At 38.2% G+C, this 12,392-nt stretch overlaps 1 protein-coding gene across 3 annotated transcripts in view; it reads right to left on the bottom strand.

The window, feature by feature from the left end:
* Positions 1-12,392, bottom strand: part of Sod2 (superoxide dismutase 2) — a 54,900-nt gene that overhangs the window by 5,668 nt on the left and 36,840 nt on the right. For all 3 annotated transcript variants that reach the window (XM_090409437.1, XM_090409438.1, XM_090409439.1), the window contains exons 4-5: positions 5,922-6,035; positions 595-774 (exon numbers count right to left, since the gene is read on the bottom strand). In XM_090409437.1, the coding sequence (XP_090265563.1) occupies positions 595-774; positions 5,922-6,035 (294 nt within the window). The remainder of the gene's footprint in view (positions 1-594; positions 775-5,921; positions 6,036-12,392) is intronic.

The raw sequence follows: 12,392 nt of genomic DNA, 5'->3' as shown, positions 1-12,392 counted from the left end.
GCCAAAACAGAAATTTAAAAAAAAAAGTACTTATTATTCACTTTGCTTTTTCCAAGTTTTCCCAGATACATTTCTATATGTCTGGGATTTACTAACTACTCTGCTATTTTGATCTCTAACAAGGACTAGGTTGTACCTTTTTGTTATGTCAACTGCTCGCTCTCTCTCTCTCTCTCTCTCTAATGACTCAAAAAATTTCTCTACTCCTTCCCTAATAGAACCTTCTATGGGACCACAGATACAAATAAGTCTTACTGTCCAAGTTCATTTTAAAACGTGCCCACATTCCTACTTGAAATTGTTGCCAATAAAATTTATTTTAAAATTCACCATAAAAATCATTACAAATTGAACTCTTTATTGATCAGTTATAATTACATCCTACATAATTAGATGAAATATGATATAAAGGACACTTACTAAAATACAAATTAATCACATCTGCTTTTTTTTTTTAAATCAAGAAATAGTGTACATTCCATACCTGAATCTTTTTTTCATCTAGGAAAATATTATGTACTATTTAGACACTAAGTCAACTTTTGCATATCATAATGAGTAATGATAAATGCATGCAAAATTCAGAATTTATACCTGTAGTTGCTTGTAAAGGATCTTGATTAGCACAAGTGGCTATTTGTAGCCTCTTTAATTTGGAATCAAATCCAAGCCATGCCCAGCCAGAACCCTGGACACCAACTGCAGTTGCTGACATTTGAGTTCTAAGATTATCTAAACTTCCAAAATCTCTGTTAATGGCCTGAAGAAGGTCTCCTGTAACATAAAATGTATACAGTTTGGAAATTTTCTAAATCTTAAACTACATAATGTAATTGGACAAAATTATGACTAATGCAGATCATGTTAAAATAAAGTGGATGCAGGTTATTTTAGTGCTTTTAACCAACTATATTGTCAAGTCCACAATTTGTTTACTTTAAAATATCAAGAACAACCAATTAAGTTTCTCCAAACTTGATCATCATTTATTGCTGAATGATAGTTCACGTATGTAACCATCTCCTGATGAACAACAGTAGCAAAATCCACAGCGGTGATCATTTATTAGTTGAGAGGTTTTTGGATAGCAGCTACCTAAAAACTTAAACTAATAAATGTTCATGTGTTTATGTGCTGACATTTCTTCAGAAAGAAATATGAGAACTGGTAATTTGATGTTAAAGATTTGTCACCCTTCTTACGAATAGGCTGAGTAGAAGCAGATTTCTAGAATAACTCTCAGTGAATAGGATATTAAAAAACAGGCAAATTCCACCAAACACAGAGACAAACTTTCAGAACAAGTATAGAAATGATGTTTGAATGAGATTCTTCAGCTTTCTTCAATCCCCCCCCCCTTTTCCAAAAAAAAAAAAAAAAAAAAAAAAATCAGACGCAACACCAAATATTGTAAATTTCTGAAATGGGAGGAGGATCACAGAAATCATGATGTTTATCCCACTTTGCATTTTTATAATAGTAAACAAGGCAAGACATGACTAAGCATTGCTCCTTAGGGGAAGAAATCAACATTGAAATCTAAATTGAAGAAACATCCAGAGCATATACTTAGAATAATCATTAGTAGGGAATGAGATTAAGACTGCCTGAAGTGTTCTCATATTAGGTGGTACAAATTTTATTGCCTCGTGAGAGATGTGTCCTGCTTATTGGAGACCCTGAACAACTTGAGAAAGCATTGTGTTTAGTATCTAGAACAGGAGTGGGGAACCCCTCGCCCGTGGGCAAAATTTCGCTCGAGAGTCTATTTCAATTCGCCCCTTTGCTGATGTACTCGTATGTACATGTAAATAGAATTTTATAATAATTAAATGTAAATATTTAAATATACAATATCAAAAATAACTATATTACATAAAATATGATCGTCATACATCTGGCAACCATCAAATCGAGACCAGCCATTAAAATAAAAAGAAATCAGGAGCATTTCTCGCGGACAAAGTTCAGACTTTCTCTGATTGGTTGCTTCCCAATTACCACCATGACATTTTCCCATATGTCAAAACAGATTGACTTTGTTTTTCTCATGCAGTACTACAAGTATTGCATGAGAAAAAAATTTGTCAGTCAGCTGCAGAAGTTTTTACATTAGCAATTTTCACCCTTGATACTAAAACGGTTCCCCACTCCTGATCTAGAAGATGATCCTGGATGATTTATAACCCACTGCCTCACCCAGAGTACTTAAGTTTATAACCTTCTGTGAATAGGAATGATAAAAAAAAAACAGTGGAAATGTCCACTGGATCTCTACCAACTATTTTATTGGAAAACTATATGAATATGTACACTGTAAAATCTCAAAGAAATCTGGGTTGGAGAAAACCAACATTTAAAGAAAAAAATCAAAATTATAATCTTTATAATGATTTGCTCTCTTAATGGCATTATCAGAAAGGATAATGCCATTAAGAGAGCAAAGAGATAATTCTTCCTTCCCCATTGCTATTAGAATAAAATTGGGATATCAGAATGAACATATACACAAATATCATCTTTGAGAGGAGCAAGGAAGATGATTTTAAGAGGCTGATCTAGAAAGTTTTGGGAGGCTTGTGTTTTCTGCATATAATCTATTTCTCTTAAGCATCCACAATGAAAGATGAAACTGGTAAGATGAAGTTGGCAGGAAATGGAATATGCAACAATGGATTCTTGACTAAGTATTTAGATTTTTTACATGAATAACTTTGCCCATCTCCTTACAGGTGTCTGGGTATTCAGAACAACCATTTTAAAGCTGTACCCTCAACAAGATGTTACGTATTCATGTAACATTTCATAATGAATATCATGTACACAGCGTGACTATTAAGTAATGAGACAACAATTATTATATCAAAACAAAGAACTACGGAGGCTGTTCAATAAGTTATAAGACTATATTTATACAGAAAACAGATTACCTTTAATCGTCATCATTTACATGGTCTTTTTCGAAGTAACTACCGTGAGACGCAATGTATTTGTCCCAACATTGCGTCCACTTCTTAAACACATGCGAAAGTCCATTTTTTGAGAGTTCTTTCAAAACCATCTCCGCAGCTTTTACACATGCTTTGTTGCTTTTGAAATGGCAGCCTCTTAGTGGTTTCTTGAGCTGAGGAAACAGCCAGAAATCGCACGGCGCGCAAGATCAGGACTGTATGGAGGATGCTGATTGTGTAGTGGACAAAACGTCCACTACACAATCAGCAATATGTGGCCTTGCATTATCGTGGTGCAATAAGAAGCTATTCTTCAGCAATGGACACTTCCTTTTGACGTGCTGTACCATTGTCCATAAAACATCCACATAGTATGAGCCGTTTACAGTATTCCCAGGTTCTACAGCGTGTTGGTAAACAATGTTCGTAGTCAAAAAACATTATGGTCATAACTTTACCAGCCGATTTTACAGTTTTTGCTTTCTTGGGGGTAGGCGAAGACGGATGCTTCCATTCACTGCTTTGTTGTTTCATTGTAGGGTCATAGTGATACAACCAAGCTTCATCTGCTGTAATGATGCGTTTTAAGAAGTTGTCGCCTTCTTGTTCCAGTCTTTCTTTCCATTCTGTGCACACATCCACTTGATGTTGCATTTGCTCTGGTGTCAAGAGTTTGGGAATCCATCGGCACAAACACGTTTCAGTCCCAAATGTTCAGCCATGATTGAGTGAACACTTCCCACAGAAATATCAGGGACAACATGCAGCTGGTGTACTGTAATTCTGCGATCCTTCTTGATGATAATCACTGCTGTGTTGATCATTGTCTCTGTGATGGACGTTGAAGGTCTTCCCTCACGTTCAAGATCTTCCACATTTTGCCTCATCATCAAATTCCTACCATGTACCCTCAAGGGGTGTACAGGATATGACAGTACTACATGAAAAAATTACATCATTACTAACTTCCTATCTACAATTTTCCTCCAAATCAGTCTGTTACTTGTCAAGACTCCAACATTATCAGATCTTATATTTCTATCGTCTAAGGCACTTTGTACCGTATCAATCCACCTATATCTTGGTCTTCCTCTGGGTCATTTTCCTGCCAACCTGGCAGAGAACACTTGTTTTGCTAATCTTTCCTCTCCCATTCTATTTAAATAACCATACCACCTGAGATTAGCTCTGCTAATGCATTCCTGGATGCTGACAATGTCAAGTTCTTTCCTAATATCCTCATGGGGGTGCTTAAGGGTCAAAGCTGTATAACTGAGAGGAGACCTCCACATAGCCTTTAAAGGAATGCGGAGAACCGACCAGGGCTTCTGACCTAATGTCCAATCCTCACCTTCTCATGGTGCACCCTGTTGGGTATCTGCTTTGATATTGAACGAACAAGGATGGGCTGGCAATTTGGGATTTAGCCGACCAAATTGTATTCTTATTGGTTAAACCAAAATAATAAATAAAATAAAAAAATGATGGTACAACACATTTTGCCTTCCTTCCTTAAAAGTTTTATGCCAGTGAAAAACACTTGCCCTCGACATTGCTTCATCGTGGAAAGCTTCGCATATCATGTTAAAAGTGTCCAATGCCGATTTTTGCAAACGCACACAAAATTTAATCACATAACGCTGTTCCAATGACGCTTCCATTTCGACGACTGGTCGCAGCTCATAGGCGTGCCGAAACAAGCTTGCGTTTAATCACCTGACACTCTGGCACATCAGCCTGTATACGCCACCTATCAACCTCTTTTGTTAATACAGACAGTAACATTTCTTTATTCAACAGAAATTAATAAAATAAGTAAAATTAGTCTTATTACTTATTGAACAGCCCTCGTATATTTGGAATTGTTGATTACACAGATTCAAAATAATCTCCCTACAACTCCACATAGAAATCACAGAAGTGCTCTCCTTTCAAGGCATGCCTCATCTTTGGGAAAAGTCTGTGGGAGCCAAATCTGGAGAATGGGGGGGGGGGGGGGATGTTCAATCACACAGATCAATTTCGAAGCCAGAAACTGCTTTACAAGCAATGCACAGTGCATGGGCATGTTTGTTGCACAACAAAAACCAATTGTTGTGGAACACTTCTTTTCTGACATACTGCATGTATGTCAGAAAAGGGCATACAGATGTTGTATTACTCCTAAATAATACTGACTGTTCACTGTGGTACCCTCAGGAACAAATTCGTGATGGACAATTCCAGCAGCATTGAAAAAAAAAACTCATTGTCTTGACACATGATTTTTGCAACCTGGCTTTCTTCTGCTGGGGAGAAGACATTCCATGCCCTGATGTTTCATTTCCGGATCAAACTGAAAATGCCACCTTTCATCACCGGTAACAATTCTTTGCAACACATCATGATCTTGATCAACTGCATGGATGAAATATGAAATTTTGACATGCAACCCAGTGCTCTCTCTCTGTTTGTGTATCAATGTGTGCACAGCACAAACCTCAAACAAATCTCTTTCTAAGATTAACCTGGCCATTTCCTTATCGATACCAAGCTGTATAGAGAGTAGCCTAGTGGTTATTCACCTGTTAATGGAAACAATTTCCATAACTTTCACCACATTTTCATTTGTACATTCAGAAACTGACCATCCACAGCATGATGATTTAAGCAACGTGATGATCCTAGACAGTTATTTGCAATACTGATTACATCTGTTTTTATCTCTTTAAGATTTCTCTACTTCATTCTGTTCAGCATTATGATCTTTCTTCTTCATATTGTTTCTGGCTATGAGTGACTAAAATTATCAAAGTTAAATCTTGGAAGCTAGCTTAGTTTTATTTATTTTTTTGTTTAAATTTAGTCTGTATCTTAGCTGAAAATAGTTTGTGACCTTAGTCCAGTTCAGCATTCCAAAAGTTTAACATTCTTGGAAAATACATAATTACTTTTAATATTCTATGCTATAAAAATGCAAATTAACAATACCTTTTGGCTCTCCACCAGAAGGAGACAGATTCTGCCAGAAGATAGAATGGTTTATATGTCCACCACCATTGAATCGAAGTGCTGATCCCAATGCTATAATTGTAGACACATCATCTGCAAAGGAAGAAATAGAAAGTCATTCATAAATACAGCTACCACATACAATATTATGTAGATTGAGTATACTTTCATATACCATAGAGAAGTAGGTTATTCCATATGACTCAAGTTTCTTTTTATTATCTGGCAATCAGCTCCCTATTCCCATGAGACTGATTGCCAAACCAAAAATTTCCCACAGGAAAAATGTTCAGTCGAAGTCGGTGAAAATTAAGGGCATGTACAAATCCCACATCAGGATAAAATGAACTAAGAATTCATCACGTCAGGTAGAAAATGAATTTCATTTTGTGTGAGATAAATAACCACTCCACTATAGGAAAACTGAAATGGCTTGATAAAATACTGCATTTGATCTCTACAGGAGTTTCTGAATTATGTAAAAATAAATAAATAAACAAATATAAAAAAATAATAAAAATAAATTTAACTCACCAGGATATGAATGTAATGTAGTTTACAACCTTCCATGAATGGGAGTCACATAAAGAGGTGTGCTGATTTGCTAGATTTAAACCACCATACCAGGGACACAAAGCATTTGAACAGGTTGACAGTATCTTTCACCCTCTCTCTCTTTCCAAATAGCTTTGTCATTTGCCAAGTGTCTAATCTCAATAAAATCGCCTTCTTGTCTTCGAGTTGCTGGATAAATGTTCTTTTTCTTGGGAATTCTCATGGTCTTCTTCCCTTTGGTTTTCATTCAATTGCTGTTATGAGCAGATTGACATATCTTAAGTTATGGCCTATCCATTTCAATCTTCATCCGAATACTGAAAATTTCTCTCTTGCTGTTTTTTAAAAAACCTCTGCAACATTATTCAAAACTCTTCTCCAACACCACATCTTGAAGAGTCCAAATTTGTCTCTATCATGTTTGGATTTCTGTGCTTCAGAAACACAGCGTGCTATATTTTTTATAGTATTCTGCAGGAATTCAGTAATCTTTCCTTAAGAATGTATTCATACTTTTAATGTACAAGCTCTATGCTACTGCAACTAATGAGTTATGGTGAAGGTAATAAAATTACAGTCATCTAGGTTTTAGGTAAATTAATGCAGCCATACTTAAGATTAGGAGACAACATTTCTTCTGATATCATCTAAATTTGCTTCTATGCAGGACTTCAATTTTTCCTTCTAGCTATATGTGAAGAACTGACTAAACCAAATTTTGACTTGCCATAATGATAGTAGCATGTGCATTTCCTATCTTCCTGCAGAAGGATACTAACAATCGTTCTGTCTGTCCAAAACAGGTTAAATTATGGACACATAGCTTCATACGCTCGTGAATGCACCACAGGATGAAGCCTGTCCTTCTTATGTGAATAGATAAGGGATGGATGTGGAATAGCAAACATGAACAATAAGTTTAAACCAGAGGTTGAAATAAACATCTGAAGAATGAATCCTTTTTTTGTCTTAAGACAATTATTCCAATGTGGAACGTTGTTTTTTTTTTGGGGGGGGATAAACATATACTGTGTGCATGTCCCCCCCCCCCCCACACACACACAGTGCTTGGAAAGAAGTCAATGGACACTCCCATTGGCAAGGTGTATCATTACATGTAACGATTCATGTGTTTGTAGCCAGTATAAATTGGAGAAATATAATGCTCCCAAGTCAGTGCAACTATGTCTGAGTGAAATCGCTGCAAGAAGGGAACTGACAGAGTTTGAAAGCGGCACTGTGATACTATGTCATGTTGCAGGCCTATCTGTTTGGCAACTTGTTTACAAACTGGGCCATCCCAGGTCAACCAGATTTTTACTATACTGAGATGGAAGTGCAAGGAGTCAAACCCAGGATTTGTCTTCTTTGGAAGTCTAACAAGTCACCAGTTTCACCTACAGCTCAGACTAACTGTTGCTGAGCACAACCTGTACTACACTGACGTACAACCTAGAGAACACAAAGAAAAAAATAATGATATTTGTATTCTTTGTTTTTTTACAGTGTAGCGCATACACTAATAACATTAAACCCTATAACAATGGTGTTCACATTATTGTGTCAAATACTCACACACACGCACATATACAAACAATATAAGTATATGGAAAGAAATCAATGAATATCATAGTGTGAGGAAGTAACAGCCATCGCACCCACTTTAATAAGATGTAGTACTCTCCCCTTTCGCTGCAATGACTGCAGCAATCCTATGGGGCATACTTTCCACAAGCGTATGATATTGATCAATGAGAATTTCAGACCATTCTTCCTGGACTGTTGTGAGGTAGATGTCCCTTGACCTCATCCGACACTCCAGTTCATCCCACAGATGTTCAATAAGGGTGAGATCAAAGTTCTGAGAAGGCAAGGCCAGTCAAGTGTGGTGATGATGTGCTGATGTTCACAAAGTGTGCAGTTACACCAGCAGCCCTATGACACAATGCATTGTCTTCCTGAAAGAGATAATGGTCAGTTCCATGGCAACACCACAAAGTAGATAGTACTACATTGCCCAGAACATTCAGAAACCTCTTGGAGTTCAATGTTTGTGGCACCACAAACAGAGATCCAAGAATAAACCAGGACCTTACTATCATGCTGCCACCTCCAAATTTTGTAGTTGGGGTTATGCATTCTGGTAAGAGATGTTCACCGGGCATCTGCCACACTCATCCATCCACTCAGTAGGAGTGTAGCATGAATTATCACTCCATAACTCCAAGCATGATGAATCATGCTTGGAGTTATGGAGTGAATGAATCATTTTCCACTACTGGAGATGATGCTGCATTTTGGTCTGGATAATGTGGGGCTTGCATATTGAAGTCCTATTACAGAAACCTATGTTGAGCGCCTCGGTTCTGATTTTTTTTTTTTTTTTTTTTTTTCCAGATTCATGTTCCAGTCAATGCTCAGAACTCTACATTCAACATGATGGCCAATGAATGGAAGTTTTTACATATTATCTTTAATAGCACCCTACAGTCATGTTTGATGAGTGTGGTGGATGCACTTGCAGTGGACTCCCTGCATTTCCATCTCAATATGGTATCACTAATTGTTGACCTGGGATGCTCAATATGTCAACAATTTGCTGAACAGATAGGCCTGTAACATGGCATGATGTCACAATGCCTCATTCTAACTCCATGTGTTCCCTTCTTGCAGCTATTTCACCCAGACACAGTTACACTCACTTGGAAGCATCATAATTTATACTGGCTACAAACACGTGACTTATTATATGGCACAATGCACTTTGTCCATTGACTTCTATCCAAGCAGTGTATATGTACATGCATGTGCACATTTTTCAAACGGAACATTATTTTCTGAAAGTGAAATTTTTTGCTCCAATCTGGAAATATATCTTCAAAGGAAAGAACAAATTGTACCTATATGGATAAGTGGATAGTTATCTGGATATCTATATGGATTTATCTATCTATCTGAGGAAGGGTGCGGATGTGTCCAAGGTCACTCCTGCCTAAAGTTGAATATTGTGTGGTCGAATACTTAAATCAACTTCCAGTTTTATACCTGTGTAATCGTAAGCACCTGATCTATCGCACTATAAAATTAGGTTTCTAAATTTGTTATTTTAAATTTTTAAAATCTTCATTGTTCGTTCGGTTATTGTTACAATGGTATGCCCTCGAGTGCCGGGAAATTGTGATAGCTTACATTTCCCCGGATTCGCCTGAAGCAATGGCCAGTAAAAACCCCAGCATATCACCACCAGCAGCCGGTCTACGCCCGAGCTCAGCAGGAATCGGTCCAAGGTCTAAGGATTCCGAAAACCAAGGAAAAGACAGCCACGGCTCCACAGAAAGAAAAGACATCAGTCTCAGCCCCCCCAGACAACAATGGACAAAGGTCAGTACTCTCTCTCTTATGCCAACATAGTAGCTAATACCTCCGCACGAATTAATACTGGGACGACGACCACCGCACGTGCAAATGTACAGCTAACCAACCGCATTTCCCGAGACAACGGAATAGTAATTTTCGCAATCGAAAATATCCCACTAGAAAAGTACCTAGACGCAGTAGTGAAGCATGTTCCAGCAAAAAGTATAACTGACATTTCAAGAGTTGCCAGAACCATACAAATATACTTTAACAATGTATCTTGGTCTGAGACATTAATTGAAAAGGGAATAAACATCAAAGCATGCACACGTGAATGTCTCACCAATCACGCTACCTCCCACAAAAGTAATAGTGTCAAATGTCCCACCGGAAATAACCCATCAAATGCTTCGCAGATTATTTTCAAAATACGGTGCAGTGACAGGTAAAATCCAAACGCTACGTGCCTCTACAACTAAGCCTGAATTTGCTCACATCAAGAGCTTTAGAAGACAGGCTCTAATACACTTTGGCAACAACACAATCGGCTCCATGCCTAAAATAATCAACATAGAAATAGATGGCGTACCCTACACCTTTTATATTATTGTTGCTACTCAATGCTTTTACTGCCACGAAGAAGGTCATGTAAGGAAGTTATGCCCGTTTATCAAGATAAACGAGCATAACTATATACCCAAAAATGAGAAACCGGTTAACAATACTACCAACCCTAGCAGATCAGAGAATCACAAGCAGCCAACCCCAAAAAAACAGAGCATCCCTAACAATCAACAAAAGTCTCATAGAAACAACTCTCAGTTGAATACTGAGAAGACAAAATCAAGTGGTGGCAATAACGAAACCCAACTTTCGGAAGAACCTCCACCAACATTGATTAAAAGCAATCCTAGAGAAAAGGAAACAGAACACAGACAACTAACTAACTCTGATAAAGATAAAAATAACGAAGAGGAGCAAGAAACAAAAACGAAAAAACAGCCAAAGACGAACCAGCGCAGCTGCAACAATGAATCTTTGCCTCCAAGCATTTCGGAACCCTCCCTACAGCCTGTAGAGGGGGGGGGATGAAGAGATCGAGCTTCTTGAGTCCTCAGATGACGAAGAGGAAACTGGAAATGCAGGTCTTCCTCACACTGAAGGCCCACTTACAAATGAGCAGCTTCAGAGCTTTCTTAAAAAAGTTCAAGGCTCTTCACAAAAACTGCTGACAGCATATGACTACACTGCCGACATCAGTGGCCTTATCACCCACCTGGAAGAATTAAGAACAGTTCTGGCAGGAAAAAGAGGAAGAAAAACCACCAATCTCAGGAAAAGAATATATTATCTGATCAACGGGCTTGAATCTCAGCAGCAGCATAAATATCCATAAAGAAGTGAGGATTACCACACCAAAATAAAACTAAATCATAAAATAATGAGCACCTCAGTAAACCTTCTCTCTCTAAACGCTAGAGGATGTGCCACACCACTGAGAAACAGGCTGGTCCTGCAGCATATCCTTGCCTGCCGGCCAGAAATAGTTATGCAGCAGGAAACAAACTTCCATTGCAACAGCAGAGTTTCAGATCAACACTGGAGGAACTGGCCATATACCATGCACCACTGTCCTGATCCATACAACTTCATGGATCAGGAGTCAGCATTGGAATTCAACAAAACAGCACTCTAAAATTAGAAATAATCGATACCTTTCCTGGGTGTGCTATATATGTACTCATTAAAACTCAGACAGGAAAGAAAATACATATCATTAATATATACATTCCACAAAGCGAACAGCTTGCAGTGCAGGTACTAGAGTTCGTCCGAAACCATCTCAGCGAGATCAATGACCACATCATACTGGCAGGGGGATTTCAACTGTACTCTGGATCCTGCGACGGACAGACAACAATGCCAAGAACAACAACCACTAGCTCAGCTTCTCCAGGATGTAATAAATAACTTCGAGCTGACTGATACCTTCAGACACTTGCACCCACATGAGAAAGTGTTCTCCTGGAGAGCCAAAGGTGGTGCTACCAGTGACCTATACAAGGCACGGCTCGATATCGATGTCAGGAGAGTCACATACCATCCATCTCATGCATCAGACCATGATTCCATTGTTCTGAGCATTTGCATTCCTGGACACAGTGGACACAAAGGAGGAGCATACTGGATATTTAACAACAGCCTACTACATGATACAGAATATCTCAGAACCTCCAAAATCTATATCGAAACTCTCATCAGAGATATGCCTACTTTCCAATCAATTTCTGAGTGGCAGTCACTCTTTAAATCCAAAGTTAGGGTATTTACCCAAAAATAGTCACCAGAGGAATTTGAATAAGCATTCAGTCCTTAAAAATCTGCAACAACAACAGCAATTGCATCATCAGGAATCTGAGGAATACCGGTCCCTAGAAGTTACCATACCCTCACACCTAGAGCACTCTGCAAGAGGAGCGCTAATAAGAGCACGATGCAAACACGTTAACTTCACAGATGCACCCACAAAGTATTTCT

This window comes from Typopeltis vanoorti, chromosome 19, assembly GCF_054136105.1.
Source record: "Typopeltis vanoorti isolate ZY-2024b chromosome 19, IOZ_Tvanoo_1.0, whole genome shotgun sequence".
In the NCBI taxonomy this organism is placed as follows: domain Eukaryota; kingdom Metazoa; phylum Arthropoda; class Arachnida; order Uropygi; family Thelyphonidae; genus Typopeltis; species Typopeltis vanoorti.
This window is presented reverse-complemented; position numbering and strand designations above follow the sequence as displayed.